Consider the following 27,999-nt stretch of genomic DNA (forward strand, 5'->3'; position numbering starts at 1 on the left):
GATGGTCAGGGTGTGACGCTGATGCCTCCAGTCACCGGAAGTAGGAGGGTGGTCTCCGGGGGGGGTGTTCCTGAGTGACCCGCCAGTTGTAGAGACGATGGTGAAGAAGCACGCGTGCATGGCTAATCCGCACATATCAGCATTAACTTCTCTATGCATACGATGCTTGTATTGACAAATGAAAGCGTGGGTTTTCTACATTTATATCCTTCTGTTGTTGATACTACGAGGGCCATATCAGCAACTGTGTGATTTCATGGGGAAATTGGCTGCGACCGGTAAATGAATGTAATGAACGGTCTCTCTAGTTGAGGGTGTTCAGGATTCAGTTTCCGTGACCATTGGCTCATGATGATGAATAACAATCAAGTCTGTGAGTAAGAAATAAGAAACCACAAAGCCCGTCTTTCAGTCTGTCCTTCGTCTCAGCAAACAGATTGACTCCATCGGAAAACAGCTTCAAGTGCAATTTAAAATCACAAACTAACAAAAAGAATTTGACACGGCTCAGAAGGAACCTGTCTGAAATCATCGACGAAGGAGATGGCTTATTTTGTGTCAAATATTTATTCTTTTAACGTTTATTATTGATTAAATTCATGTAAGGGAAGGGGGGATGAATGGTACATCTCTTTTCTCCAGTGTACAGCAAACCACAGCTGATTTAAGTGTTTCAATTCAGGGCACACGGGGCATGACACATGCGCAATTGACGTGTGCTAATACGTGTGTATGTCCTATACTGAATATAAACACACAATTATATTTATATATACACATGAACACATAATGAGTAGTAATCATACAGTCTGGAGATTTGATACCAGTTCTCTGTTCCTCGGTGCACCGTGCTCATCCTGGAGATCCTCTCCACACACACACACACACACACACACACACACACACACACACACACACACACACACACACACACACACACACACACACACACACACACACACACACACACACACACACACACACACACACACACAGTCCAGGGCGCCCGCAAAAAAATACAAAATCCTCTCAAATCGCATGAAAGTTCCAACATTGATCACAGAATGTTTCTGGGGGAAATGCTTCCGATATCTAGAACTGTCCTGATCACTTCTTCTCTCAAAAAGCCAACACAAAGAAAAAAAAGAAAGATGATAAAAATACAACAGTTCTGAGTAAATCGAGAACATTTCCGTTCCAACGTTCTAGGAGGACGAGGTGTCTGGTCCTCTGCACGGAGCAGGATTCACACCCCCCCCCCCCCCCCGCAAAACAAGGTGATTTGGCTTAACTGGTTCTCACCAACACACCTTAGTCAAAGACAAAACACTGTACGGTAACACTTCAGTTGAATGGGTGTCAATAGTGTGCAAGGTAATAGATAATAAAAAAGAAAAAAAGAAATACAATTTAAGAAAATTAAAACCATGACACCAGATGTTTAGTCCACAGGTATATTCTGCAAACGAGAAGTCCTTGGAGGTGTCACTGCCAAACGTGTCAATTTGTATTACCTTAAATTCGTATTACCCTTCCAAATCAAGTGTTCCGGGCGTGAAATTAGAAAAGCCTGGCAAGTCTCCGGCTGGGAGAGGTGCCTGTATGTGGGTGCACGGGTGAGATGAAAGGCCTGAGGCTGCAGAGTGGCGAGAGAGAGAGAGAGAGAGAGAGAGAGAGAGAGGACAGACAAACAAAGAGGAGGGGGAGAAAGAGTGCAGGAAGGCCCTGAGCTCTCCCTGAGGCATCACTAAGGTCGCACCCCAAAACGCCACTCTTCAACAGACGCAACGAGACGTCACGGAACGCCTCGATATATTGGCAGTGTCATCGTTTAAAACAATAAGGAAGGAAGGGGAAAGTTAAAAAGCAAACTTCAAAAGCACAGTAAACCTGGCGTCCCGATGCTTTTGGGGCGAGGGGTTGCTGCTCTGCACAGTGGTCTAAAAAATGTATATTTAAAAAAAAAAAAAAAAGGGTCGTTGGCTCAGCACTACTGGAGGTTAGAAGGAGGGGTGGGGTGGGGGGGCTTGGCAAAAAAATAGACAAGATAAACAATAACAACAACAAAAAAAAAAAATGCTTTGCAAAGTCACCAGTTCTGTCCATTGGATTAGTTTCTAAACGTCACCTACCCACCATCATCATCATCATCATCATCCGCGCGATTTCTCTTTTGCCGCCGTCGACTCAAATAAACACACACGCACACGAGGAAAGAAAGAAATAAAAACTACGAGTCCATGATGTCTTGGCGTGAGTTGTGGAAATAGGTGGTGTCTGAAAAAAAACACAAAAAAATGTTGCACCCAAGATCTGCACACCCCCCCCCCCAAATATTACCCAAAACCCAAAACAAAGTGACTCCTCATCTCCTCTTCGGGTGCAGTTTAACTTGACAGCGTCCTGTGTAACGTGGGATGAGGAGCGTGGACACAAAATGTGAGAGTTGTGGCCGATCCTTCCAGAAAAGGAGGGACCTGCGGTCCATAGTGCCCATCTGCTGAATTCCAAATAAAACTTGATCTGACTTCGAATAAAATCTGTACATTTCTTTTTTTTTTTTTATTACTTCATCTTTGCGATTGGCTTGTCCAAAATGGGACATTTTCCATTGATTTATTTTTCTTTAAATTGTATATTTATTAAATATTTTTACCTGCTATTTTTAATTTAGGCGCTCAGAGTCCCATTGTGTGCATGTATGGGTGTGTGTGTGTGTGTGTGTGTGTGTGTAAGTGTGCGCATGTGTGTGTGCGTGGTCTTTGAAGAACAGACGCCGCCGGCCTTCTGTGAGTCCGCTAGCAGCATTTTTTCTTCCGTTTACTGTTCTTGGTGAGTTTGACCACGTCGTTCTGTTGCTGCTGCTGTTGCTTGGCCAGGACCTCCTTCTTGGCTCGCAGCACCAGCTCCGTGATGCAGTTGAACATCTGCAACGAGAGAGCGAGACGCTTTAGTGGAAAATAGCCGCTGAAAAACACAGTTGTCAGTAGACGCAGTAAGGAGGCATCGACTCCCCCCTCTGTGTCCACCAATACCTTTTTTTTTTTTTTAGTTTGGGATTCAGAGCGCCAATTGGATCCTTTCACTCAACAGTATAGACTTCAAGATCATTGGGGTCATTAGAACATGATCCGTTTTCTCAATTAGAGACAACCAAGTCTCACAACTCAGACTTTCCTTTCAATCCGTTCGCAGGGATCTGTGTGTGCGTTACATGGAATGAGTCCCTACTGGAAATAACCTGACCAGCAAAACTAGAATAATAACATGCTAATTGAAATGTGACATGTATGTCCTTCGATTGCCAGGGACTAAAAAAACCCTTCTAGAAAAGGAGAGCTGAGATGCCAGATTACTTCTTGGCCAATAGCGAACACAAACCCGGCCAGCAATGATAAACTCAAATTTTCCCGCAGCCGGTGGGAAGACGAGCTAAAACATCCTGTCCGGATACTGACGTTCTTCGACAAAGTTTCTGTGATGGTTTGCAATCGTCAACACTGTGTACACTGGTTATTAAAATCCTCATCGGTAGGCGCCATCTTGCCACTCGCGAAGGTTCTCTTCGGTACGATACCCCCGCAAGACACCCCGTTCGAATCTTCGATTTTCTGGCGCAAACTGGGAGGAGCTGGTTGTCTCCGATCTCGGATCCAAAACAACCAAAACAAAATCATCTGGAAATCGCGTCACTTTTCAGAAATAACGATTGACTGATGATTGAACGTTTAAATCATGCTCATTCTGAGACGATGCACTATTTAGACTGGTTGGACATTTTAACCTGGTACGACATCTGATCTATTATGGCTTCCAGACAATCCTTGTTGTAGCAACCTGCATGCTGTAGTGCATGGCTCAAATGCTGACCTTGCACTGAGTTGAAGATTGTCATATTAACAATTGTTAATCGGTGACGAGGCGGAGCATGCTGTGATCTTGCGCGAAGACGGAAGCAAGTACAGATCCAACATGGCGCCGCCCAGCTGCACGAACTAAAACGCTGACAATCTGCTCCAACTCAGATAATAACAAAGCGACTTTCAAAAAATATAAACAAAAAACAACGCAAATCCAAATTGGAAAACCTCAAGGATTATATTGAGTATTATCGTGATGGAGGAGGACCAGGACCGTAACAATCCAGTGAAGAGGAGGAACCTCTATGAAGCATCTCACAACAGAGATGGAGGTTGAAAAGAAAGAAAATAAAATAATGAAAGATACTATCCTGGATATCCAATCCAGAAGTATGCAGGACAACCTCATCTTTTCCAGGATCGCAGAGAACAACACAGAGACCCCAGAAAACATGGTGAAAGACTTCCTCCACACCGCCCTGAAACTCCCCACGCACACCGTGAAGCAGATCACCTTCCACAGGGTTCACCGACTGGGACACCGCGTGGGAAACCATCCCCACTCCATCATTGCTAAGTTTGAACACTTCAAGCACAAGGAGCTGGTTAAAAGCAAAGGACGGAGGTTGAAAGAAATTAGCTGGTTGCTGAAAAACTATATATAGACGATCTGTTATTCCAAGACTCCTCCACCTAACCTTGGTTATTCTGATGCGAGATGTAGAAATTAGCATCCTATTTATATCACGATTGCAAATATTGCTCACTCTCATCATTTCACCTTCCTAGATTTAAGATTCAAGATGTTTATTTGTCACATACATATACATACGAGCATACATATATGTAGTGAAATGACATTGCAACATACCCAGAGAATCTGGCACAATAACTAACTAATTTACTAACTAACTAACTGATTCCTAAAAGATCAATTCGTAAATAGAATAAAATTAGAGTAAAAAAAGGCTAATTATACAAAGTAGGGAAACAAAATAGAAATAAAAGGAATAGACTATTATGGTATATACAGATATGTGCAGTAAAGGGGCATGTGAATAAAGTGAGGTAAGTGTGGTGTGGGGGTATGCAGTGCTGTATACAACATTACGGCACAGCAATACAGTCACACCGAAACAGAACAGCAATACAGCACAGTATGCTATACCCCAGTACAGTAATACAGTATGCAGTACGTCAGCAACAGTATGTGTGTGTCTGTGAGAGGGCCCCTGGTGAGTTGAGTGTTGACAGTTCTTATAACTTGCGGGAAGAAACTGTCTCAGTCCCTCTGTTCTCACCGTGTCACTGCGGAGGCGCTTGCCCGACCGCAGCAGCTAGAACAGTCGTCTGTTAGGGTGATGAGGATGCTCCATGATCCTGCGGGCTCTGCTACAACACCTCCTGGTGTATAAGTCCTGCAGGGAAGGAAGGGTCGTTCCAGTGGTACGTTCGGCTGAACACACCACCCTCTGAAGGGTCCGCCTGTCCTGAGCAGTACAGTTACCAAACCAGGCAGTGATGTTGCCTGTCAGGATGATCTCCACTGCTCCTGAGTAGAAGGACGTGAGGATCCTCACCTAGGCCCTGAATTTCTTCAGCTGCCTGAGGTGGTAAAGACACTGCCTCACCTTTCTCACCAGTGTCTGTATCTATAGTCCATGTTAAGTCCTCTGTGATGTGGACACCCAGATACTTGAAGCTGCTCTCCCTGTTGACAGAAGTCCCATTAATCATCAACGGCTTGTGTGTCCTTGGTTGTAATCCTCTCCTAAAGTCCACAAGTCCTTAGTTTTGCCGACGTTCAGGAGGAGGCTGTTGCCCTGGCACCAGAGTGACGGGTCAGCCACATCCTCACAGTATGCTTTCTCATCATCGTCGGTGATCAGGCCCACCACAACGGTGCGTCAGAAAACTTTATGATGGTGTTGGAGCTGGACCTGACCACACAGTCATGTGTGTATAGGGAGTACAGTAGGGGGCTGAGGATGCAGCCCTGGGAGGATCCTGTGTTCAGGGTGAGGGTGCTGGACATGTGACTCCCCAACCTAGCCACCTGGGGCCTGGTTGTAAGGAAGTCCAGGATCCAGGCACACAGCGGAGTGTTCAGTCCTAGCTCCAGCAGCTTGACAGCCAGTCTGGTGGGAACTATGAACCGTAGGCTGAACTGTAATCAATAAACAGCAATCTCACATAGCCCCTCTTCCGGCCATCGAGGTGCGTGAGCGTGGTGTGCAGTGCCTGGGAGACTGCGTTATCTATGGATCTGTTCGGCCGGTTTGCGAACTGCAGCGGGTCAATGGTTTGGGGGAGGGAGGCACCGATGTAAGCCTCCTCCATCAGCCTTTCGAAGCACTTCATGACCACCGAGGTGAAGGCCACCGGACTGTAGTCATTCAAGCAGGCTGGAGAGGCGTTCTTCGTCACAGGGATGATGGTGGACCTCTTGAAGCAGGACAGCACCACCGACTCGGCCGGGGAGGCGCTGAATGTCCTCGTGACCACAGGGGCTAGCTAGTTAGCACAGGTCTTCAGTACCCGGCCAGATAAGCCATCTGGACCCGCAGCTTTCCTGGTGTTCACACGCATCAGAGCTCTACTGATGTCAACCCAGACACAGAGTGCGCGCTCATCCCCAGCGATGTAATTCAAATTAGCCAGTGAGCTAGCGGTGTTGTTGCAAGCCTGTAACTGCGCATAAAATAAGTTCAGTTTGTTGGCTAGGGTGGCGTCGACACTCGTGACTGCAGCGGATGGATTTATCGACCCACGGTTTCTGGATAGGAAATATCTAACTTGGGAACGATGCTGTCTGCTATTGTTGGCTATGAAACGCATAGCAACATCTGTAAACTCGCTAACATCACTGGAACTTGATTGGAACATGTCCCAGTTGACATCACTCAGCGCGTCAGATTTCCCGAAAGCAGGGAGCGAGACAGTCTTGTATCGGTTTTTGTATGGTTTGTAGCAGTGGTCAAAAGTTCTTTCTCCCCTGGTGGCACACATGATGTGTTGATGGCAATTAGGCAGAACTTGAAGATTCGCCCTGTTCCCAATCACCACCACAGCCGAGTTAGGATATTTGTTTTGAAGTCCACACAACACAACATCATATGGGTCCGATAGTGCTATGTCGGTGTCCACTTGCGGTAGAATTTAAACGGCTGTGATGATGACCATGCTGAATTTCCGGGAGAGGTAGAATGGACTGCATGAGATGGTCAGCTGTTCCAGGTTCGGCGAGCAGGAGCAGGAGAGTGTCTTGATGTTGTTGGGATTACACCAGCTACTGTTGATCATGAGGCAGACGCCTCCACCCTTGGATTTCCCTGACTCCCCCGACCTGTCTGCACGGAACACAAAGAAGGACTTGGCTGGACATACGGTGTGGTCCGGCACCAGCAGGTTCAGCCATGTCGCCATCAAGCTGAGGACGCAACAGTTCCTTGTGTCCCGTTGAAATGTAATCCTCGCCCGAAGGTCTTCCATCTTATTTTCCAGGGACTGGACATTGGCAAAAAGGATGCTGGGCAGAGGTGGACGGTAAGGTTGTCTCATTCTGATCCGAAAGCTGCCTCGCCTACTGTGGTGCTTCCTCCAGCGGCGCTTCCTCCAGCGGCGCTTCCTCCAGCGGCGCTTCCTCCAGCGGCGCTCCTGTGGAACGGCGGCAGCATTGTTGCTATTTTCTTTGTTAAAAGTGTTAGCGTGTAAATCTCCGCTGGCCACACTAAAATGTTCCAAAGTTATGCTCTCAGGGAATTGTTTATATCCACGAGTGCATCACGGTCGTAGGAGATCACTGCCCATGTGTTTTTGACGGATATGATGGGAGTAAAATGAAAAAAAATAATAAAATGTGCGTAATTTACAGTGAGCGTTCACACCCTCCCTCCCTACTTCTCTCATCACTCTCACTCTCTATCCAATCTCTCACTATATGCATGTCTGACACTGCAATGTTCTTTGTTTATCTTTGTCTATTTGCCATTTGTTTGTGTAGATATGTGTCCCTACAAACTTCCTGCAATACCAGGACAGCAAAAATGAATGTAAAGAAAAACTCCTTTACAGATATACTGTACAATACAATACAATACAGATATTGCACAGAGCACATATCACCCAACACAAAATGTTCAAAATGGGTTTTGTTGATAAAGACATTTATCAACAAAACCCACCCCAAAACCCCACCCCGGACCCGCATGGTCGGGTCCGGGGTGCCGGGGTGACGTGACCGGGGTGCGCCCCTGCGTTGATCTAGTTGTGCTTTGCCTGTCTCTCCCAGTGCCAAAACTCCTACTAAGTACATACAGCACACAATAGGCCTAGTGTCTGCGTGACGGATGGGTTACGAGCTATTTTGGTAGGGAAATGGTGGGCAGCTGCGATCTTCCCCGTTACGCTCCTACACCGATGTGTTTCTCGTCAGTCCTACAATCTCATATTAGCTTGGAACACTCACATACACTGGCACATAAATCTTACTCACAACAATACTCCACCAGACAAAGGTCTACAGGGCTGGAGGGGTGCAAGTGATTTGGGTTCGACTTGTTTAGAGGACTCACACCCCCACACCAAGCAATTTTAACTGCAATTGCCAGCAGCACACATTGAGCACCGGGGTTTTCCGGGGTGGCGGGGCGCTGGTAGGGCCGACCGGGTGGGCCCCCTGCCAGCTGTGTTTGAGTCCTGGCGGCTTGCGCCTGGTGCTGAGTGGTTTCTGGCATGCTGTGACCCGGCAGCAATCTCCAGTTCCTTCCGTGGCCCCTAGGAGGCCGCTTGCTGTGGTGGGTGTGGGTTGGAGTGCGGGGGGCAGCTGTCTGCCTTTGCTCCCGCCGTGTGGCTCCTCAGCGTATGTGTGCGCCTCAGCGGTGCAGGGTCTCCTCGTGCGCTCCGGGACTGGGTTATGCTCCTTGGGGCCGGGTGTGGGTGCTGCTCCGCGGGCTTCCGGCTTCTGTGGGGCAGGTTGCTCAGGGCTTGCGGGCGCGACAGTAAGAGGCCACGTGTCGAATTGCAGTTCCAGTTTTCCTGGACTTAATTAACTCTGTTTTGTCGATACATCTTGTTGTCTGATGATCCCCCCCCCCCCCCCCCCCCACCCTCTTGGTGTAGTGATTAGTTGCTTAAAGACCATGGTAAGATCGTTCTCATCAGTTCTTGATGATTAAAGAATTTATAACAAGTGTCATTGAGGGTTGAGAACCTGAACTCCACTTGCAGACTCCATCCTAGATGCAATGGCATACAAATACTTGTATGAATGTTTTTTGTTTGTTTGTTTTTTTTTAATCGTCTATATCATAGTGGCATAAAATACTACTTTTAATAACAGACCTGTTGCAGTTGAGCAATTTATTGGCACATCAGGACATAAATATTTGGGTACACAGTTTTTACCTGAACGCAACTGATGGCCACTCACCTAACCCTACATTCCATTGATTGTGGCATTTCTAAAATTGGGTTCAAAATCCCCCTTAAATGCGGACAGAAACATGACTGCGTAATCTGAATTATTTGACAAAACCATTGCAATCTGCTCAAATAATTGGAATCGGCGGTCAACTAATTGTGACACAATTGCCTGTTTAAACAGCGTCAGAAACCAAACCGACTCGTCTCCATCCCCGTACCCCACCAGCGGAAAGAAGTAAATAAAGTTACCTCTTCAACGTTGATGTTCTCTTTTGCACTCGTTTCAAACAGGTTGATGCCCATCTGCTCAGCGAATTTCTGTGCGTCGGTCGTCTCCACCACTTTAGAGTTGGGGTCGTCGTTTTTGTTCCCCACTGTAAAAGCATGCAGGAAAAAAAAGAAAAGATTTTGTAGACATACAAATGCACGTACACATACGGAAAGCATGACGATGGAGTGTTCCGGTCGCAGACTTGAGAGGGACCACTCACCTAATATCCGGCACACGTCGTCACAGTTCTGGTTGATCTCGTGTAGCCATCGCTTCACGTTGACGAAGGACTCGGCACTCGTCACGTCGTACACCACTATAACCCCGTGCGTCCCCCGGTAATATCTGCGCATGGGATGTAAGACACAAACAGTTGGCTCTTATTAACCTGTTAAGCCCGACGGAGCCTGTACCAGATCTATGGCACTGTCCGTGGCTTGACAAGCTCTCGCAAGCTCAGTTTGTCACCTGAGTTTAAGCTTCCAGTATAAGCGTAAACTAGACTTTCAGATGAATCTATAGCTATAAACCATGTAATCTAAATGAAATTGGGCTCATCTAAAACGCAAGAGTCTCACCTTTACAGCCAGGCCTGACATATGTCAGCTACATAGGGTATGTTAGCTTCAGGGTCCTAAACACACCCTGTTCTGCATGCAGTGAAAAGATGTTATTTTTGCCTATTTTCTTTCCCCTATTTCTGCATACTGTGGTACATAAACAGTCATGGAATTGTAGAAATTTCTACAAAGCTGAGACTCCGGTGAATCCAAAGAGCCCAATTGCATTCATGTGTGATGAAATATGGACTCCTAATAACCACTTCAATATGATGACATCCTTACTGTATAAAACCACTAGGATAATAACAGCCTCATGAAACTCTAGACCCAGAATCCAGACCATTCAGGAAACGTATGTGATGTCCAGGTACATTGAAGATAAGCACATTTTTTTTGAGCCATTTTCAGAAAAAATAGTGCTTGTCATTCAATCGTCAAAACATTTTCTAAAGTGTTTTTCAAGTTTTTGAGATCTTGGGCAGGTCTTCGGAGAGATTTGCTCCCCCCCATTCTCAAGTGGTCAAAAATGGCTAGAAAGTGTACCAAAGCTGTGCAATTAACGTCATCAACCCACAACTTGGTGCAGCAGCTAATCACACATAATTGAGCATGGGAATGGACATCATAAGTAAAATTTTCAAATGTTTACACTCAAAATATTTTTTATTTTATCAGACTCAATTAAAAAATATAATGTTTATTACCTTTTAATTGATAGAAAAGATTGACATACAGCATCAAGCTGCATCTAAAATTTTCAAGTTTCTTAGGGTCTCAGCTTTCTATGTGAACCCCGACTGCTGACCGACCAGCCCAAGATAGGGGCTCTGAGCTGAACAGGTTAATGTCATTCCCTAGAGATTTTAGAACAGGCCAGCTTAGGAGGGGGCTGTTGGGGCCCTGTCCGTGCCACTGTGGTAGGAAAGAGGGATGTGGGCAGAACCCAAGTGATGGCAGCATCCCCCAATCTAGCTGCACTGCACAAAACACAAAGAACGCTTTGTCGGGCCTATTGTGACTATCTGAACGTGTGTGTGTGTGTGTGTGTGTGTGTGTGTCTCAGTGTGTGCTGCCTGGCGTGACAACACTCCTGTATCTCCAGTGTGTCCCCTGGTAAGAGGTGGTAATGCTCAGCCAGGCAGCAGGTCTGTGGTGCCATGTCCAGTTAAAACGGTACATGGCACCACAGAATTCGACCTTAAAATGTATGTGGCTTAGATAACTTTTGTTCTCCATTGCTGACATTAGCCAGTACTGTTATCACCGTTTATCTCTGAGGTTTCTAATGAGTGTCATTCAACTACTGACCATGCCCCGTTTTAGAGAAAATTTGAGGGGAGAAACCAGAACGTGAAATCGGCTCGAGAGGGCTTTGAAAATCACGACAGCAAAGAACCCCTTGAGCCAGGTCAAACCTATGGCAGCCGTTTGCGGAGGACAAGCTAACGGTCAGAGAGAGGCGGGCCGCTACATTAGGCCGTTCGAGGTGGAAAATCACTGAGGGCCCTAATGAGGCACCACGCCACTCTGCTTCAGCACAATTAACAATCAGCCCAAACAGGTCGACTCGGCGGAGGGATTCCCACACATCGACAGCTACGCCCTTATTTGTCCAGGGGGGTTGAAGGGGGTTCCACGAGTTTGAAACATTCTGATTTCAGCCCGTACAGCTCACGTTGCCATCGCCACACACGAAAACACAAAATGTTTAGAGAATGGCCGCTTATGTCTGTGAATGCCGTCTCTTTACTGCCCCGGGCTACTAGCTGCCATCTTGGTGCATCCTAAGAGTTGTCTTGTGTGACAGCATTCGTACCAGGCTACACCAAGTAGTCATTCAGGCATAGCTCACAGACACAGTAGCACAGGATGGTGAATCCGCTCTTTGGCTTAAATGGGGAAGATATTAGACTCAAATCAAACGAAATTGGTACGTTAACACCCCCCACCCTTGCACTTGCACCTCCATTGTAAGTCCATAACCAGGTCTGCGCTTCTACAAAGGATGGGGGGGAGAAGAATCTTAAAGAATCTTAAAGACACACCTAAATGAACACCAATAGAATCCCAGTAGGGCCGTGATACTAACATAAATAAAAAGGAATGGCCTTGCTGATGTGCCGTTGGAAGGCGGTAAAATGGTATAGCTGCAGGCAGCAATACACGGGGTCCAGTTTAGTAATGTAAGGTATGTATTACAGGTTTCCGAGGTTCCACAAAACACATTATATTGCACTTCAATGGATGTTGTTCTTGTGTTGTTTAGTTCAAATGCGCCTTAGGAACAGTGTTTTAACAATTATGATCATTCCTTGATCATGCAGTGCAGACACAAAAGAAAGCGTCGGTTCATCCAGAGGTTCACAGAACTTCTTGCGTTGCGAATACGCCTTCTGTGACCAATTACAGTTTTCAGAGTTTTGTGAAACACAGCACGAGTTACAGTTTTCCCAGTTTCCATTAAACACAGCATCAGCTCGGCAGGGCAGCAGACTAACATTTTCCACCACCACCCCCCGAAACACAAGTTTAACTGTCCCAAAATCGAAATGTGGTTTCTCTACTCTATAGTTATGAGGGGTAAAATAAAAACACCATTAAAATGTTGAGGACATAAATAACTTTCTACTTTGCTCCATTCAAAGAAATTTTTTTAATAAAAGATAAATATAACAAGGCTATAACATGACAACAAGGTACGACGCTAGCAGCAGAGAACAGCAGAATGACTGTAGTAAACTTAAACAATAATTATGGTTAATTAAGGTTTTTTACATTAATAAAAACAATATTCTTCTTGAGGTAGTGCACTTAGTAGTACACAAAAGCCTCTGAGATGTCACACATTCACATCGATATTTTCATATAATATTATTGTCTAATATTTACTTATGTTTTTGCTTTGTTTTGATATTCTCTGTGGTCATATATTATTAGATTTTAAATAAAATAACTATAGAATCAAAATATATATATATATTTTGGTAATGGTAATTCAAAAACATTTATACATTTTTTTGAATGTATTTGAATTTTTTAATAAAAAGTCAATTCCATGTGAATATTTCCGTTAAACTAAAGGGTTAATGAGCTAGCATTACATTGGCATAAGTTTCCTATTGTTCCCTACGGGCTGGACGGCTAGAATGGCTAACAGTGCTAGCGATGGAGCTGGAAAACAACTTAGCTGCGCCATAAATCTGCACTTCACGACGAAAGCCCTTCATGCAGCCCCACAGGTAGCCCCCTGACCCAGAAGCAGGGACAGCGTGTACCGTTGTCTGTTCATCCCAAACACATTTTCTATCATCCCCGGGATGACAGGACGGCGTCTCAAGCACTACTCGGGTTGTCTGTGAACGCTATGAAGTCCAAGTGGATGGCGCAAGTCCCTGGACGGGAATGATTTCTGAAAGACGAAGCGTATAGAACTTCGGATGATAGTTTCACAAAACGGCCTGCTCCTGAAACAAGTGAAATTACAACAGTTTTTCACTCATTTGTGCTCCAAATGTCGATCAATATTGATCAAATTTGAACCACAAGACGTCTGAAATGTTCCGATTCTAACGAGGCCTCAACCATGTCTGTGCATACTGCAGTTGTGGTGTTTCAGATACTTTTAGCCGAGCAGAGATTTAAAAAAAAAAAAAAAAAAAAAAAGCAGAGCAATAACAATAAAATTATTACCATTAATACCAGAGATTTTTGGCGACAGGCCCGAATATGAACGTCGGGAACGAGCGGGCGTCTCCTAGTCTGACAACTCCTCCTAGTTCCTTGACGTTGACCAATAGGATGACAGAGTGCTCTCTGGTGCACATACCTGTATGTAAACATGGCGAAGAGAAGCGGAGGGAACCGCTTCCGTCCAGGAGGCGCAAGGAGACTGAGGGGGAAACTGAAACCGATTCAGATTGTCCAAACAATCGGATCTACACTGGAACGGGTCCACAATGGCTTATTCTTTTTTATTTTTTTGAAACACAAGACGTGCATCATACATTATGCTTCTGTAGCCGTGTTTGTTGACAGCTTCTTGACCCCCCCGCAACAACCTATGAACTTGCCTCTTCCCCGGACGACCTATGAACTTGCGCAATGATGATTGGTCGGGTCATACTTGTAGTGTTGCCAGTATCCACACCAAGACTCCTTGAGAATTTATGGCACTATCATCGCCTAATATGACATGGTGACCATCATGAAGGACAATAATGTTGTGTTATCTGACATAAAACACACCATTTTGTATCGAGAGTTTATGGGGTTCTGTTGTGGGCAGCGAGCCTTTTTGTTCAACGTTATAATAAAAGCTCTCGCCCCTTTTCTTTCCTGCACAATCCCCCTCCTGCCAGCCTGGGGAGGGCAAATGTTCACCAGCCAGGTTCTGTGGTGCCGTGGGACACTGTCTCCCCTTCCTGTAATGTCCCAGGGCAGAGAAATTTGTTGTTTTCATGGGGATATTCACACATACGTATCCGATGGTCTGGCTCAAAATTCGTTACAAGGGGAAAAAAAGCATAGGGTACAGGCTGCGGTTAGTTCCTGTTCGCCCAGGTCCTTCCGGCATCGACCACTAGATGCCGCCAGTACTGCCTCATCAATGTTGCTTTGTTTCACCTGTTTCTGTTTCCGATTACCTAGCCCCATTATGTCATATGTTTCACCTGTGTCTCGTTTTGTCTTTCCTATTTATACCCGGTCTTTTGTGTCCTTCCGGGCTCAGCCTTGAGTTTGTCTAGACTCCTGGCAACGCTCTCGTTTCCAAGGCCACGAAATTCTTACTTGTCTTTTGTCCGTTTTTTGTGCTTGTTACAAGTAAAACCTTTGTTTTTGCCACCGCATCGCTCCTTCTGCCTCGTTCTCTGCACCTGGGTCCACTCAGCAGAGAGTCAGCCTCCAGAGATGGAACGCATGCGGGTGGCCCTGACGGACCAGGGGACTGCGATTGGCCGTCATGAGCAGGCTCTCCAACAGATCCTGGACAAACTGCAGTCCCTCGCCCAGGCCGTCCAGCAGAGCCAGGCAGAGGCTCCACCTATGACTCCTGCACCAGCGCTGCCTCCCATGGACTCGCGCCCTCCGCGAACCACGACTGCCGGCACCAGAGAGGTACGACGGTAACCCAGGAGGTTGTCGTGGCTTTTTGACACAATGCTCCCTGGCTTTCGAGCTCCAGCCATCACGGTTCCCCACCCAGCGCTCACGGGTGGCATACATTGTCACCCTACTCACAGGCAAAGCACTCTCCTGGGCCACAGCCATCTGGAACCAGCAAACCCCGGCCTGCTCCAGCTACCGGGCTTTTTGCCGAAGAGATGCGCCGAGTTTTTGACCACTCAGTCAGTGGGAGGGAGGCGTCGACACGGCTACTCCGGCTCCCCCAGGGGGTACAGAGCATAGCAGATTACGCCATCACATTCCGCACCCTCGCAGTGGCGTCTGGATGGAACAGCTAGGCACTCATCGCGTCCTTCCAGGATGGTCTCATCGATGGTGTGAAGGACAAGCTGGCATCCCGGGAGGCGCAGGATGACCTGGACACGCTCCTCGAAACAGCTATTCGGGTGGACAACCGCCTCCGGGAAAGACAAGGGGAATGCCGTTCTTCCGCTTCACCACTACCAGCGCGCAGAGCAGTCCTGGAGACGACGTCTCCCGAGCAGCTCCGAGCTGTCCCGAGCCCGTCTCCAGCATCGATGGAGGAGCCTATGCAAGTAGGCAGCACACGACTCTCTCGGTCTGAACGTGACAGGCGGATGAGGGAGCAGATAATGGCCCACTTCTATTGGGCGGGCATTTGGGCAGATGTCCGTAAATGGTGCGCTGTGTCTCCTAAGTACCAGTTAGTCAACCTTCCGGCTGCATCAAAAGCACCGTCGAGGTCCTGTTGGAAAGAATTGGTATGGACCTCATCAGGCCGTTTTGTGTTCGGGGATTATGCAACTTGATATTCCGAGGCAGTGCCATTGCGCGTTATTACGGCCGCACTTCAGCATCGCTTCTCTGATGTTTTCTCCTCCCTGCCAGGCCTCACATCCCTCATACACCACCATGTGGAGACGACCAGGGGGGGGGAGGTGCGCTCTCAGCCGTATCGCCTGCCCGAACTTAAACGCAAGATTGTGCAGGCGGAATTTGAGGCCATGCTGGACATGGGCGTGATAGAGAGAAGAGTCCATGAGTAAATGGTCTAGTCCTATCGTGCTGGTGGGTAAGCCCGATGGGTCGGTCTGGTTCTGCGTAGACTACCAAAGGGTCAATGCGATGTCAAAGTTCGACGCCTATCTAATGCGCCAGGTTGATGAAGTTCTCGACAGGTTAGGTATGGCTCGTTTTTTCACGACACTGGATTTAACCAAGGGCTACTGGCAGATTCCCTTGTCTCAGGAGTCCAAGGAAAAATCTGTGTTTTCCACTTTGTTCAGGTTGTACCACTTTCACACATTTCCGTTCGGGTTGTTTGGTGCCCCAGGCACCTTTCAGAGACTCATGGACCGCGTCCTGAACGACGTAATCATTCACAGCTACACCTGGGAGCAGCATGTGCTCGCAGTGCTTGAGTACCAGAGGCGGGCAGGCTTCACCGCCAACCCAAGGAGTGTGCCGTGGGACGGAGGGAGGTACGGTACCTGAGGTACCACTTAGGTGAAGGCCTGGTCCGAACCTAGCTTAATAGAACAGCTGCAGTCGCAAACACGCCGAGACCCAAGACCAAGAAGGAGTTGAAGCAGTTCTTGGGGTCTTGCCGGCTACTATAGGTACCCGGCTTATCGGAGCTAACCAGTCCCTTGTCGGACTTAACCGGAAAGGGGGTTCCAGATCTGGTCCAATGGTCAGAAAAGTGCCAGCAGGCATTTGCGAGGGTAAAGTCAGTTCTCTGCGGGAAGCCAGTGCAGTTGAACCCTAATTTCTCTCCCTTTCTGTCTCCAGAGTGACGCATCAGACAGAGGGCTGGCTGCAGTCTTGCCCCAGGAGGTGGAGGGGACCGAGCAGCCGGTGCTGTACCTCAGCTGCCAACTCTCGGAGCGGGAGTCGAGGTACAGCACAGTTGAGAAGGAGTGTTTGGCGATCAAGTGGGCCATTGGTTCCCTCCGCTATTACCTCCTGGCACGTGCTTTCACGGTCTGTACGGACCCTGCTGCAGTGGCTCCACTGCATGAAGGACACAAACGCCTGGATCACCCGGTGGTACCTGGCTTTCCAGCCCTTTAATTTCTGGGTGGTCCGTAGGAAACCATGGCCCTCTCCCTCCCTAAACTCCGACTTGTGGGCAGAGACTGCCGCAGTGACATAAAAGAAGGTTTAATTTGTAGTTAGTGTTTACTTGATACTTTACAGAACTTGAATCTTCAGAGGGGAAGAAACAAGTGAAGACAGACAAGGGCTGTGATAACATTAACTCCTCTGGTCTCTCTCCTCTCTCGCGCACACGCACGCACGCACGCACACACACACACACACACACACACACACACACACACACACACACACACACACACACACACACACACACACACACACACACACACACACACACACACACACACACACACACACACACACACACACACACACACACACACACACACACACACACACACACACACACACCTGTTTGTCCCTTCATTGTTAATAATGGTAAATTCTAATTTGCATCTTTCCATTTAAAATAGCTGAGGTCTGAGCCATTATTAATGCAGTTGGTCTACAAAAATAAGAACTATATGTTGACAAATTTGACCAAAATGATCTGAGACAAAACTAAAAACATTCCTATATAGGTATTTTTATTCTATTTTAGTTTCTTTTTTAAGTACACAATATGGTTTCAGTTAGTTCTTGTTGTTTCTGTCTAGTTTTAAATAAAATGTTTTTTTTCATGCCTAGTTTTAGTTTTTAGTTTAGTTTCAGTTAACTGTACAGGGAAGAAAACACATGTATGGTCTGAAATATACTTATGGTGGTAGCGGACAGTTTTCTGGGTTCCCATGAACCCAGTCCCACGCATTACAGTTTTCGGAGACAGTGAACATCAGAGAATGAGCCTAGTACTCGTTAATTGATCGGGGCGGGGGGTTGCCACTCTGTCGGACGGATTAAAAAAAAAAAAAAAAAAGCTAAAATTGTGTCCGTGACAAAACTGCAGATGAGAGAAATTAATATTTAAACAAAATGATAGTGTTTCTTTCTAAAAATATATTAAAAAATAAAAAGCATGCGGTAAAATAGCACGTGGTTAGCTTTGCGTTTCTCCAAAGAAAACCAATAAAAAGTGAGTTTTTATCAAAAATTTTATTTTATTTTTTTTCCAATGCTTACATGAAACAAAAAATCCCTGGTGCGTCGTCGGCAAAGAAAGTCGGAACAAACTTTTGAACAAGACCTTGTAGTTCTAATATGATTCAGCAACTGGATTCCTTGTTTTTGCCTCAAATTTGTTTAGAAAAAGATTTTAGCAGTATGATAAGGTGAAATCAGAGAAAGTTTATGGACTAAATACAATGGAACCCGGAAGTCAAGCTCAAACCCCATTGGCTCAGAGAAACCGGAACATGTGCTTAAACCCCATTGGCTCACAGAACTCGGGGCCTGGCAGCTCACTTACATTTAAAGCTACATACAGAGAAACAGCCCGTTTCGGAACAGGATGGTTTTGAGGCATGTTCGAATGGCTCGAATGCATAATCTGAGTGGTATTTTCAGCAAAACTTCAAAAACATGTTTTGGGGACCTCAGATACCTATATTAACTTGTTGAAAAGGAGCATAATAGGTCCTATTAAATATTTAAGGACTAATAAAAATGTATGCTGGGATATAGAGGTAAATAAAGACCTAGGTATTTGGTAAAATATACTGTATATATATCTCTGGAATTTCACTTAATTCTGAGGGTTTTTTTGGGGGTTTTTTATAACTCACCCTGGTGCATATCGGCATACAGCTGTCCTCTCAGATGCTGATATGTGACATAAGAGTGGCTGTGTTCCGTTGAGGACGGTAGCTGTGATCCAGCGTGTTCTCCTCTCTGCTCGGACAGCTAATAAACTGCTGCATTTTGGGAGTGCGTGTCTTCAATTCCATATTTTTAAAGACCCCGAAAATGATAACTAGAGAGTGCAGATTTCCCTAGTCACGCAATGATGATGCAGTGAGGCACTGATTCTTCTCTGTGACCAATCAGCATTCCACAATGTTTTCACATTACCTTAATAGGGGTGAAAAATAACACCGATATTTCGTAACTCTTTCCACAAATTCAGCCCGATGTAGGTGAAACAAGGACAACAGCTTGTCTGGACTGCCCCGAATACAACTATCTCATTCATGTCCGTGGGGATATCCATGTCACTGCCATTTTGTTTTGAACAAAAACAATAGGGCTTCTGCCCCTTCGCCTGGACCCCTAATAAATACCTGAAGCTGGTTTGCTCCACGGGACGGGCTCGGCAATATATTCCATGAATGTAGAGCAATCAGTTTTTTTTAAGCATTTTTTTTTTACTTAAATAAATCAAACTGCATTTTTCACAAGGATCTTAAATGTTTTACAATGTAAACAGAATCAAAAAGACACCTTATTTCTATGGTAAACGTGGGGTAAAAAAAACAGTTAGAGAAGACACTGTATTGTATAAAAGGTGGTTCAAGGACACCTTATTATTGTTATAATATAACATAGAAAATAAAAATTGTGATGATCTTTTGTCACCAAGCAATATCAAGACTCACTGAAATAATCATACGTGCCCCAGTTTCTGCTGTGATATGGTAGCTGATGGAGGACACTCGATGAGGTTTGCTGAAAGGGGTGAAAACCCTCAATTAGATTATGATTTGTGGTGTGGGTCATTCGAGGTGACACCGCATGCCAGATGTGGTTCACGGGCCTTGTATTCGACACGTGTGTGACATCAGCGAAAAAACAGTTAGAGAAGACACTGTATTATATAAAAGGTGGTTCAAGGAGATAATTTGGGATGACACTGAAGCTGTAGAGGGTGCAGATGATCTGCCTCTGCAGTCTTGTTGGACTGCGACCCAGAGACTCTCCTTCTGACGTCTGTAATTAGGATCTGTGGGGAATTCCGCTCCATTTGAAAACGCAGCAGCAGCGCCATGTGGGGGGGGGGGGGGTCCTGGACATTTGGGGTTGGGGTGCTCCGGGGGGTGGCGTCTGCTCTTGTCTCTGGGTTGAGCTATGACAACACTGGGGCACTGTCAGGTCCAGGATGGGGTGGCCGCTGCCCGGCCAACTGCACCCCTGTGTTGATCTGGTTGTGCCTCGCCTATTTCTCCCAGTGCCAAAACTCAAACACAGTACATACATACTCTGTGAATAGGGATGTGCCGGGCAGCTGCGATCTTTACCATCATGCTCCTGCCCAGGCGTGCTTCACGTCTGTCCTGCAATTATAATACTACAAATTTTAGCTGAGAACACATCCACCTACACAAATCTTACTCCAAACAACACTCCACCAGTGTGTTGTTTGGAGGGCAGCGTGCTCTTTGCTTTCCTGTTGTCATGGAGTGTCCATAGGGCTGCGGGACTCAGTGGTGGCTGCAGGGCCTTTTCCGCTGCTTGGAGGCGCTACGATATAATTCCTCAGACCCAGATCAATTACGCCTCATACACCAGAACTAATTAGGACAAGTCCCGTACACTCAGTGGCGCACATGCACACACACACACACACACACACACACACACACACACACACGATTACATCCTTCTCCTTTTCTCCCTCCTATACTGCCATAGCTATCACAGGAAGAGGCCATGTGCCAAATTGCTGTTGCAATTTTCTTGGATTTAATTTCCATGTTTCTTTCACCACAAAACAGAAAGTGGTTTGTTACTCAATTGTACATGGTGAAATGTGGCACAAACTTCAAATGTTTCACAGGAGTCCCGGTGCAAAATATTTACATGCCAATTAGGGATGTTAATAATCAACCTTTTAACAGTTAACCATCAAGAATTTTGACCGATTAATACTATCAGTTAAATAAATATTATTTAAAATCATTAAAAAAAAGTAATAGAAAAAAAGGTTTGTTGCATGGTAAAAGAAAAATAGAGAAGGTCAGTCCATTAAACATATGGGGTTTACTTTTGTGCGTGTCCATTTATTATTAATTATTATAAATTCTAGGGGGGGTGCCCACGGAGGAACAGGGCACGAGTTCCTCTGTGCGCCATTCCCCTCCCTTCAAATAAAACAACTAAAATCGGCTCCACATCTCTCCGAGATTGCACCGAGAGCTGTGTTCGAGTATAAAAAAATATTTATGATTCCCCTTGTTTACAATTAGAATTTTTAAAGCAAAAATAAATAAAATAATTAAATACGTAAAAAAATATTTATTTTTTCGGGGGACAGTGCCCTAATATTTTCATATTGTCGGATAATGGTTAATGGTTAATAGCGCCCCCTACTGGCAGGAGTGGTTTGTAACTCAAATGACAAATCAAATCTGCCCCAAACTTCACAGGTTTGCTAACAGTCCCGGTCCGAAGACATTTACACGCCAATATTGAGTTATGGTCATAGCGCCCAATATTGGCAGGGAGTGGATTGTAACTTGACTGTTCATGGTGAAATCTTCCCCAATCCTTACAGGTTTACTAAGAGTCCTGGCTTGAAGACATGTACGTGGCAATATTAAGTTATGGTCATAGTGCCGCCTACTAGAAATAGAAAATGGCATGCTTTATATTTTGATATACTCCTCCTAAAAACAGTGTCCGATGCTCGCAAAAGTGTGCGGCAGTGTCAACTGGTATCGCACCAGTACCCGCGACGTATGCAAAGCGAGGGCCTGCTCATAGCTGCTTGGAGCTCTTGTTAATTATGTTTTGTCGATACGTGCTGTCACCTGATGTTTCTATTTTCCCCCAGGTACATGTTTTTGTTTATTTCTCCCAAAGAGGGGGATTGGTGGTGGTTCTGTAGAACAAAAAGCTGTGCTCTTGTCATCCCACAGGTCGTCAACAGGACAGAATTATTGCAGCAGTTCTTGATCATTTAAGAATGAATAAAGAGTGGCATTGCAAGTTGAGAACTTGAACTTCACTTGCAGACTAACTGTCCTAGATGCAATGGCAAACAAATACTCTGTGTTCTATGCCCAGCATGCTGACAACACAGGTTAAAAAAAAAAAGAAAAAAGAAAACGCAGCACCAAACTATTCTGGCAGTTTGTAGGCTGTGTGCACATATGCGTGCGGGTGTGTGTGTGTGTTCCACTCACGTTGAGGTGATGGTGCGGAAACGCTCCTGTCCCGCCGTGTCCCAGATCTGTAGCTTCACCTTCTCGCCATTAATCTCCACCGTCCTGATCTTAAAGTCCACTCCGATTGTGGTGATGTAGCTACCTGCAAAATACACACACTTCAAAGTTTCAGGACCGTGAAACAGCAGAAGTAGCAGAAGTAGAAAACCACAAACTTAACTTAAAACACTGAGGGCAACGTCAGCTGCTTACCTGAAAACGTGTTGTCCGCAAACCGCAGGAGAAGACTGCTCTTCCCCACTCCTGAGGAGAGAAGAGGAAGATGCGGTGACTTGGAGGAACCGGGAGTTTCAGGATAAAAGACCAAATTGCATCGCCGAAGCCGGTCTCAGAATACCAAGGCCTCTGTTTGTTTGAACACATGAACGATAGGGAAGGATTTGATGCGGCTTTTGTTGTGTCAACAGATTGTGCGCCAAGGCAGTGGGTGCGTTTCCAGTGACTATTTGTTTTCCCATGTATTCCAGTTCTGCGAGAGTAACGACACGTGAATGTGCACTGATGTTTGAATAAATAAGGAGTAGATGTTATATCTTTATAGACCAAGTGGCATCTAATCCACAATGGTTTGTTTTTTTTAAATCCCAAAGTATATTGACAATTTGGGTGTTTTTCATATTTTGAGGTCAAATGTAAACATACACATTTAGAAGAAATCTGAATTCAGAATATACAACACTGGTATTCTTGTATTCCCAATGCTGTACACAGTGAGGAGAGTTTCATAATGTTTTTCACGACTGCTCATTAAAACATAACAGCAGTGAGCCGTTATGCTTTTTCGTTCTAGTTTGGCAAACGTGACACTGCCCCCTAGTGGACACCACCCACGTAACGGGAATGTCCGCAGAGCACACGACACCTGTGCATGTTTGCAGACACCGAGAAATGTTCAGAGGGGACCTGTTATGGAAAAACCCACTTTTTCAGTGCTTGTGCACATACATTTGGGTCTCTGATGGGCCTGCTAACACACAAACTGTCAGAGGACCGCCATTTGTTTGTGAGCTGTATATTTCAGAAAACGTGGTGAAACACCTTGTTCAGATTTGCTGCCCCTTCCCACATCGAGTGGGGGTTCATTAGAATTAGAACTGCCATCCATCTGATAACCCTTTCCCACTATGCCAAAAACCTGGTAAAACCCGCTAAACATCCTGCATTTGTCATTAATCGGAAAGGAAAAACCCGGGTTTCAGTCTCAGGTCATATGACCCTGAGACAGGTTTTTAAATCAGCTTTGATGTAAACAGGACAACCCGGGATGACATGCAAATTTTGGCCCTCTAGCTGCGTGATGCGACGCACGTTGAAGTTCCAGACCTTGGCGCGTAAATAGAGTATCATTCAATCATTTCATATACGATTTAGAATCCAAAATCAAAAGACTTTTTTCCCTGCATGGGGGACCATGAAATGTTTTGAGTGGGGGAATCGCTCCGTGCCACTCCAGCACCAACCCAAGCCGGTCTCCGCTCTCTACCCCCGAAGGACTGGTGCGCAGTTGCGGACATGGATACTCCGTGCAACTTCTACTATAGTGTTGGGTTGTACACGAACGATCCGATTTTTCTGAACCTTTTCTGAGCCTTTTTTCAAAAGGCATTTTTTTCAAGTTTTACAGTTTTATGTTTGTTTTAGTTACTGTCTCCTCTACTGTTTTGTTCCCAATCCCACTGGAACCATTTCCAGCCTTTTCGTGACGTTGAACGTGACAAACAGAACAAAGAGAAAATAATTTCTCCTGGCAAAAGGAAAGGTGTCAATCTGCTATTTTTAGCGGGTTTACCTGCGTTTAAAAAACCTGGGTATACCCGCTAATTTTGGTGTAGCAGTGGTAAGAGTAACTCTACCCACACCACTTGCTAGAATAACAAGCACCGCTGGGAACTGCTTTGTTCATTTCACAGACAAGCACAAATCTTTTAAAGAAAGAGGAATTCATTTCACAGACCAGAAACTGCAGACAACGTTTCTTCCTTTTTTCCCTCAAATTTTTTTTAAAAAAATATATAAAAATAAATAAATAAATAAAGTATGCTGTAAATAAACTGTAGGCTGCAGTACGCAATCCCCTGTGCATTTATCCAAACAAAACCATTAAAAAGTGTGTGTTTTATTGTAGATGTATTTATTTTATTTTCCGACATTTACATGAAACAAAAAATCCCTCCGTGCGGTGTCCCGGTGCAGTGGGGGAACAAAACTTTAAATGAGACCTTGTAGACCTAATATGACTGATGATCCCCAACTAGATTGCTTATTTCTCGCCTCAAATGTGTTCAGAAACAGACTTTGGTGGACCGATAATGTGAAATCAGTGAAGGTTTACGGAGTAAATGGAACCCGGAGTAAAGCTCAAACTCAAACCCCATCGGTTCCCAGAACCAAGAACTTGTGCTCAAACCCCATTGGCTCACAAAACTAGGGGCCTCAGGAGGGTGGCGCCACCCTACAGAAACAGAGCGTCCTGGAACAGGATGGTTTAGAGGCATGTTAGAATACCTAGAAGGCATAATCTGAATGGTGAAAAGGAGCAAAATAATAGATCTCCTTTAATGTTTAATGAGTCTCCCAGACCTGATCAGGAATTGCATCACAGCGACGTGATTACTGGACCGGTGTGAAAAGGTACACTATACACCAGGATACAAAGTAAAAGGTCACCAACTGTCCAGGATAAACTTTCTTTAATCCAACTGCAGATATTTTAGCAAGATGATATACCAAAATGAAGACTTTTGAAACTGATTTAGGTTGCATACAGGTTTATTCCTAGGGATAGGGTTTGGCCCAGAATTTAGGAATAAATCTATGCCTAAAAAGTATAACCTGAGTTCTACATTTATTTTGGAGAAAGGGTTTCACTGTCCTTGTAAAGAGATGGATAAAAAACAAAGCATTGACTTGGCTTAAATTCCTGGAAGACCAAGGGAGTAAAGGTCAAAGCCCAAGCACTGGGACATAACGTGAGAGGCAATGTCCCGTTCCTAGAGGATTCCCTCAGAAAATATTTTTGATATTTTACTGCTAAATCCAAATAATGCATTTTGAGTTAGACTAAGTCATAACGTGCACCTGTTCAATTGAGTTAAGTGTTTGAAAGACGAATACATCCAGGTGGAAGCCTGAATTAGTGAATAGCAGAAATTCCAGAAACGAGCGATGAGAACTTAGTCTCACTGCTATTGATGTTCAGGTTACCATGGAGCACAGAAAATGGAAAAACAGAACAAAAGCTTTTGCCTACCTGTTGTATCCCCTGACATATTACGTTTGATTGGTCTGAACACAAAAGCTCAAATTCCTGTGGTTTACACACCACAGTTTTGTGTGAGCCAACAATGGCTTCCAGGCTCCAAAGCAGAACAGAGAACACTTATTTTCTTCTTTTAATATGCCAAAGCTTCACAGACACGACTCCACGAAATCTATCACAAGAGTCACAACATATAATAGAAATGTACCTTTGAATACTGGAAGTTGAATGCACTCACTGACTCTTAAGACATTAGACTTTGTAGTTCCTGTTGTATGTAAACAACAACAACTAACTGAACAATTCCAGAGACCTGGGAGCCAACTTGCCACCAATAAACCAACCAAAAACCTTTATATCAATAATTACATATTCAGAGAAATGTTAATTTCTTTGCTGTACTGTAGCCGCGAAGACCAGGAAAAGACCACATTTAACTACTAAGATAATCAAAATACCACACAATATCTAGTCTTTCACACTATTGACCCACCCATTTTAATTTTGAAGTTGAGGCTAAGCTCACTAAACATCACAGGCACAGAAGAGGGTCAAAGGTGTGTCCCTGCTCATGGTGTGGAAATCACGCCCGTGGGGGAGACAGATTTCCAGCCCAGGCCATGTCTATAAAAGTTCCCAACTTCTGAGGGATGGTGGTTAACCAGTGGCGCTGGTGTGCTGCGGCTGAGGGGACACTGGCCCCTGTGTGTGAGCGGCAGTAAAAGGCCTGCTGTGCTGCCTGGCCTACTATTGTGACCCGGCAGCTGATGGGGTAGTGCCAGGATCGGGAGACAAAATGAATGCAATATCTATCCTGACAAAGAGATCCTGAATATGTCTGTTAAAGGGTGGCGCAGCATTTAAAAAAATAAAATTGTGTGTGTGTGTGTGTATATATATATATATATATATATAGTGTAAGACTATTTAAGAAGCTGTCCTAAATAATCAACACTATTGCTGATTTCTTCCTTCACTAGATTGTATGCATTACTCGCCATTCGTTGGTGACATTACTCGCCATTCGTTGGTGACAATGACTGTATTGCAACCTGTATTGCAACGGCTGTGATAGATGGATGGATGGATATATGGATAGAATGATAGATATATGGATGGATAGATGGATATATGGATGGATAGATGGATAGTTAGATAGATAGGAGGTATATTTGTCACATGGATAGGTAGATGGATAGAGAGATAAATGGATAGATGATATATGAATGATAGACAGATGGATAGATAGAGATATATGGATGGATATATGGATGAATGGCTAAATGGGTGACAGATGGATAGATGGAGGGAAAGTGCAGTGTTACAGCACCTCTCATCAAAACAATAGGAAATAATAATAAAGTTATAATAATACAAAATGGAAAAATGGCTAAATGCAATTAACCTAAAAGTGTTTTGGGTTTTTTTGGAGAAATTGTTAAGATAGCATGCCAATAGGAGCAAGTTAATACCTACGACCTGGGTGACTTTGATCTTTGACAACTTAAATGGAAACAATCAAGAAGTGCCATAAAACATAGAAACAGGAAAAAAAAAAGGTTTAATCATAAAACTGGCTGCAAGTTACTAAACACCTCCATGAAAATCACAAACTGCACTGCAGTGTTCCTTGCTTATCAGGCGCCGCCGTGTTACGAGCTTGTTATGTGGAACCCTATCACACATGTCACTTATTACGCACTTAACCTCCATTCGTGCTTACTCTTGTCCGGACAGAACGCTGGAAACCCGACTACAACCCCCCAGGAGAGAGATCCGGCCTGACCGGAGCAGCCCAGCCCCGATACCAACCTCCGCCCTGTCACTACTCTCTAACCGGTCAAAAATTGCTATAAGACGACTGTTATTCCGAAACGCAAAACGGAGAAGGGCTAAACGTTAAGGAGCCATAGCCTAAGGCTGGTCCAAGGGAGACATTTTACTCCCCTTCGCGCTAAAAAAAACACGCCGAGGCCTGCTTCCCGTCCCGCATCCCCGCGGCTCACTTACCGCTGTCGCCGATGATGAGCAGCTTGAAGAGGTAGTCGTAGTCCCGGGCCATGCCGCTGCTCGGTGGCTCACCCCCGCCCTGTGCCGCGTCTTCGCTCTTCCTCTCGCTTGTGGTCCGAACGCTCGGCCCGTATTGTTATTCTTTTTTTTTTTTTTTTAGCAGTCCCAAGCCCCGCGCTATGAAGGAAAACGACCGCTACCGATGCTCAACTGCAAGCCCCGCTGAGCCGGCGGCTGTTTTTAACGGGGTTTCGCGGCGTCAGCGATCCTCTTCCTCCGCTGCGAACAGCCGGAAACTCCGCTTCCT

The 27,999-nt window shown here is 45.3% G+C and overlaps 1 protein-coding gene across 1 annotated transcript; it reads right to left on the bottom strand.

Moving 5' to 3' along the window:
* Nucleotides 1-557: 557 nt before the first annotated feature.
* Nucleotides 558-27,989, bottom strand: rab35b (RAB35, member RAS oncogene family b). The gene is made up of 6 exons (XM_080004063.1): nucleotides 27,693-27,989; nucleotides 22,616-22,666; nucleotides 22,382-22,505; nucleotides 9,776-9,900; nucleotides 9,534-9,658; nucleotides 558-2,927 (listed from the first exon to the last, which is right to left on the bottom strand). Exons 1-6 carry the CDS (start codon nucleotides 27,742-27,744, stop codon nucleotides 2,799-2,801), a joined length of 606 nt encoding a protein of 201 aa, XP_079860189.1. The 5' UTR covers nucleotides 27,745-27,989; the 3' UTR covers nucleotides 558-2,798.
* Between the last annotated feature and the right edge of the window lie 10 nt (nucleotides 27,990-27,999).

This window comes from Zeus faber, assembly GCF_960531495.2.
Source record: "Zeus faber genome assembly, chromosome: 7".
Lineage (NCBI taxonomy): Eukaryota > Metazoa > Chordata > Actinopteri > Zeiformes > Zeidae > Zeus > Zeus faber.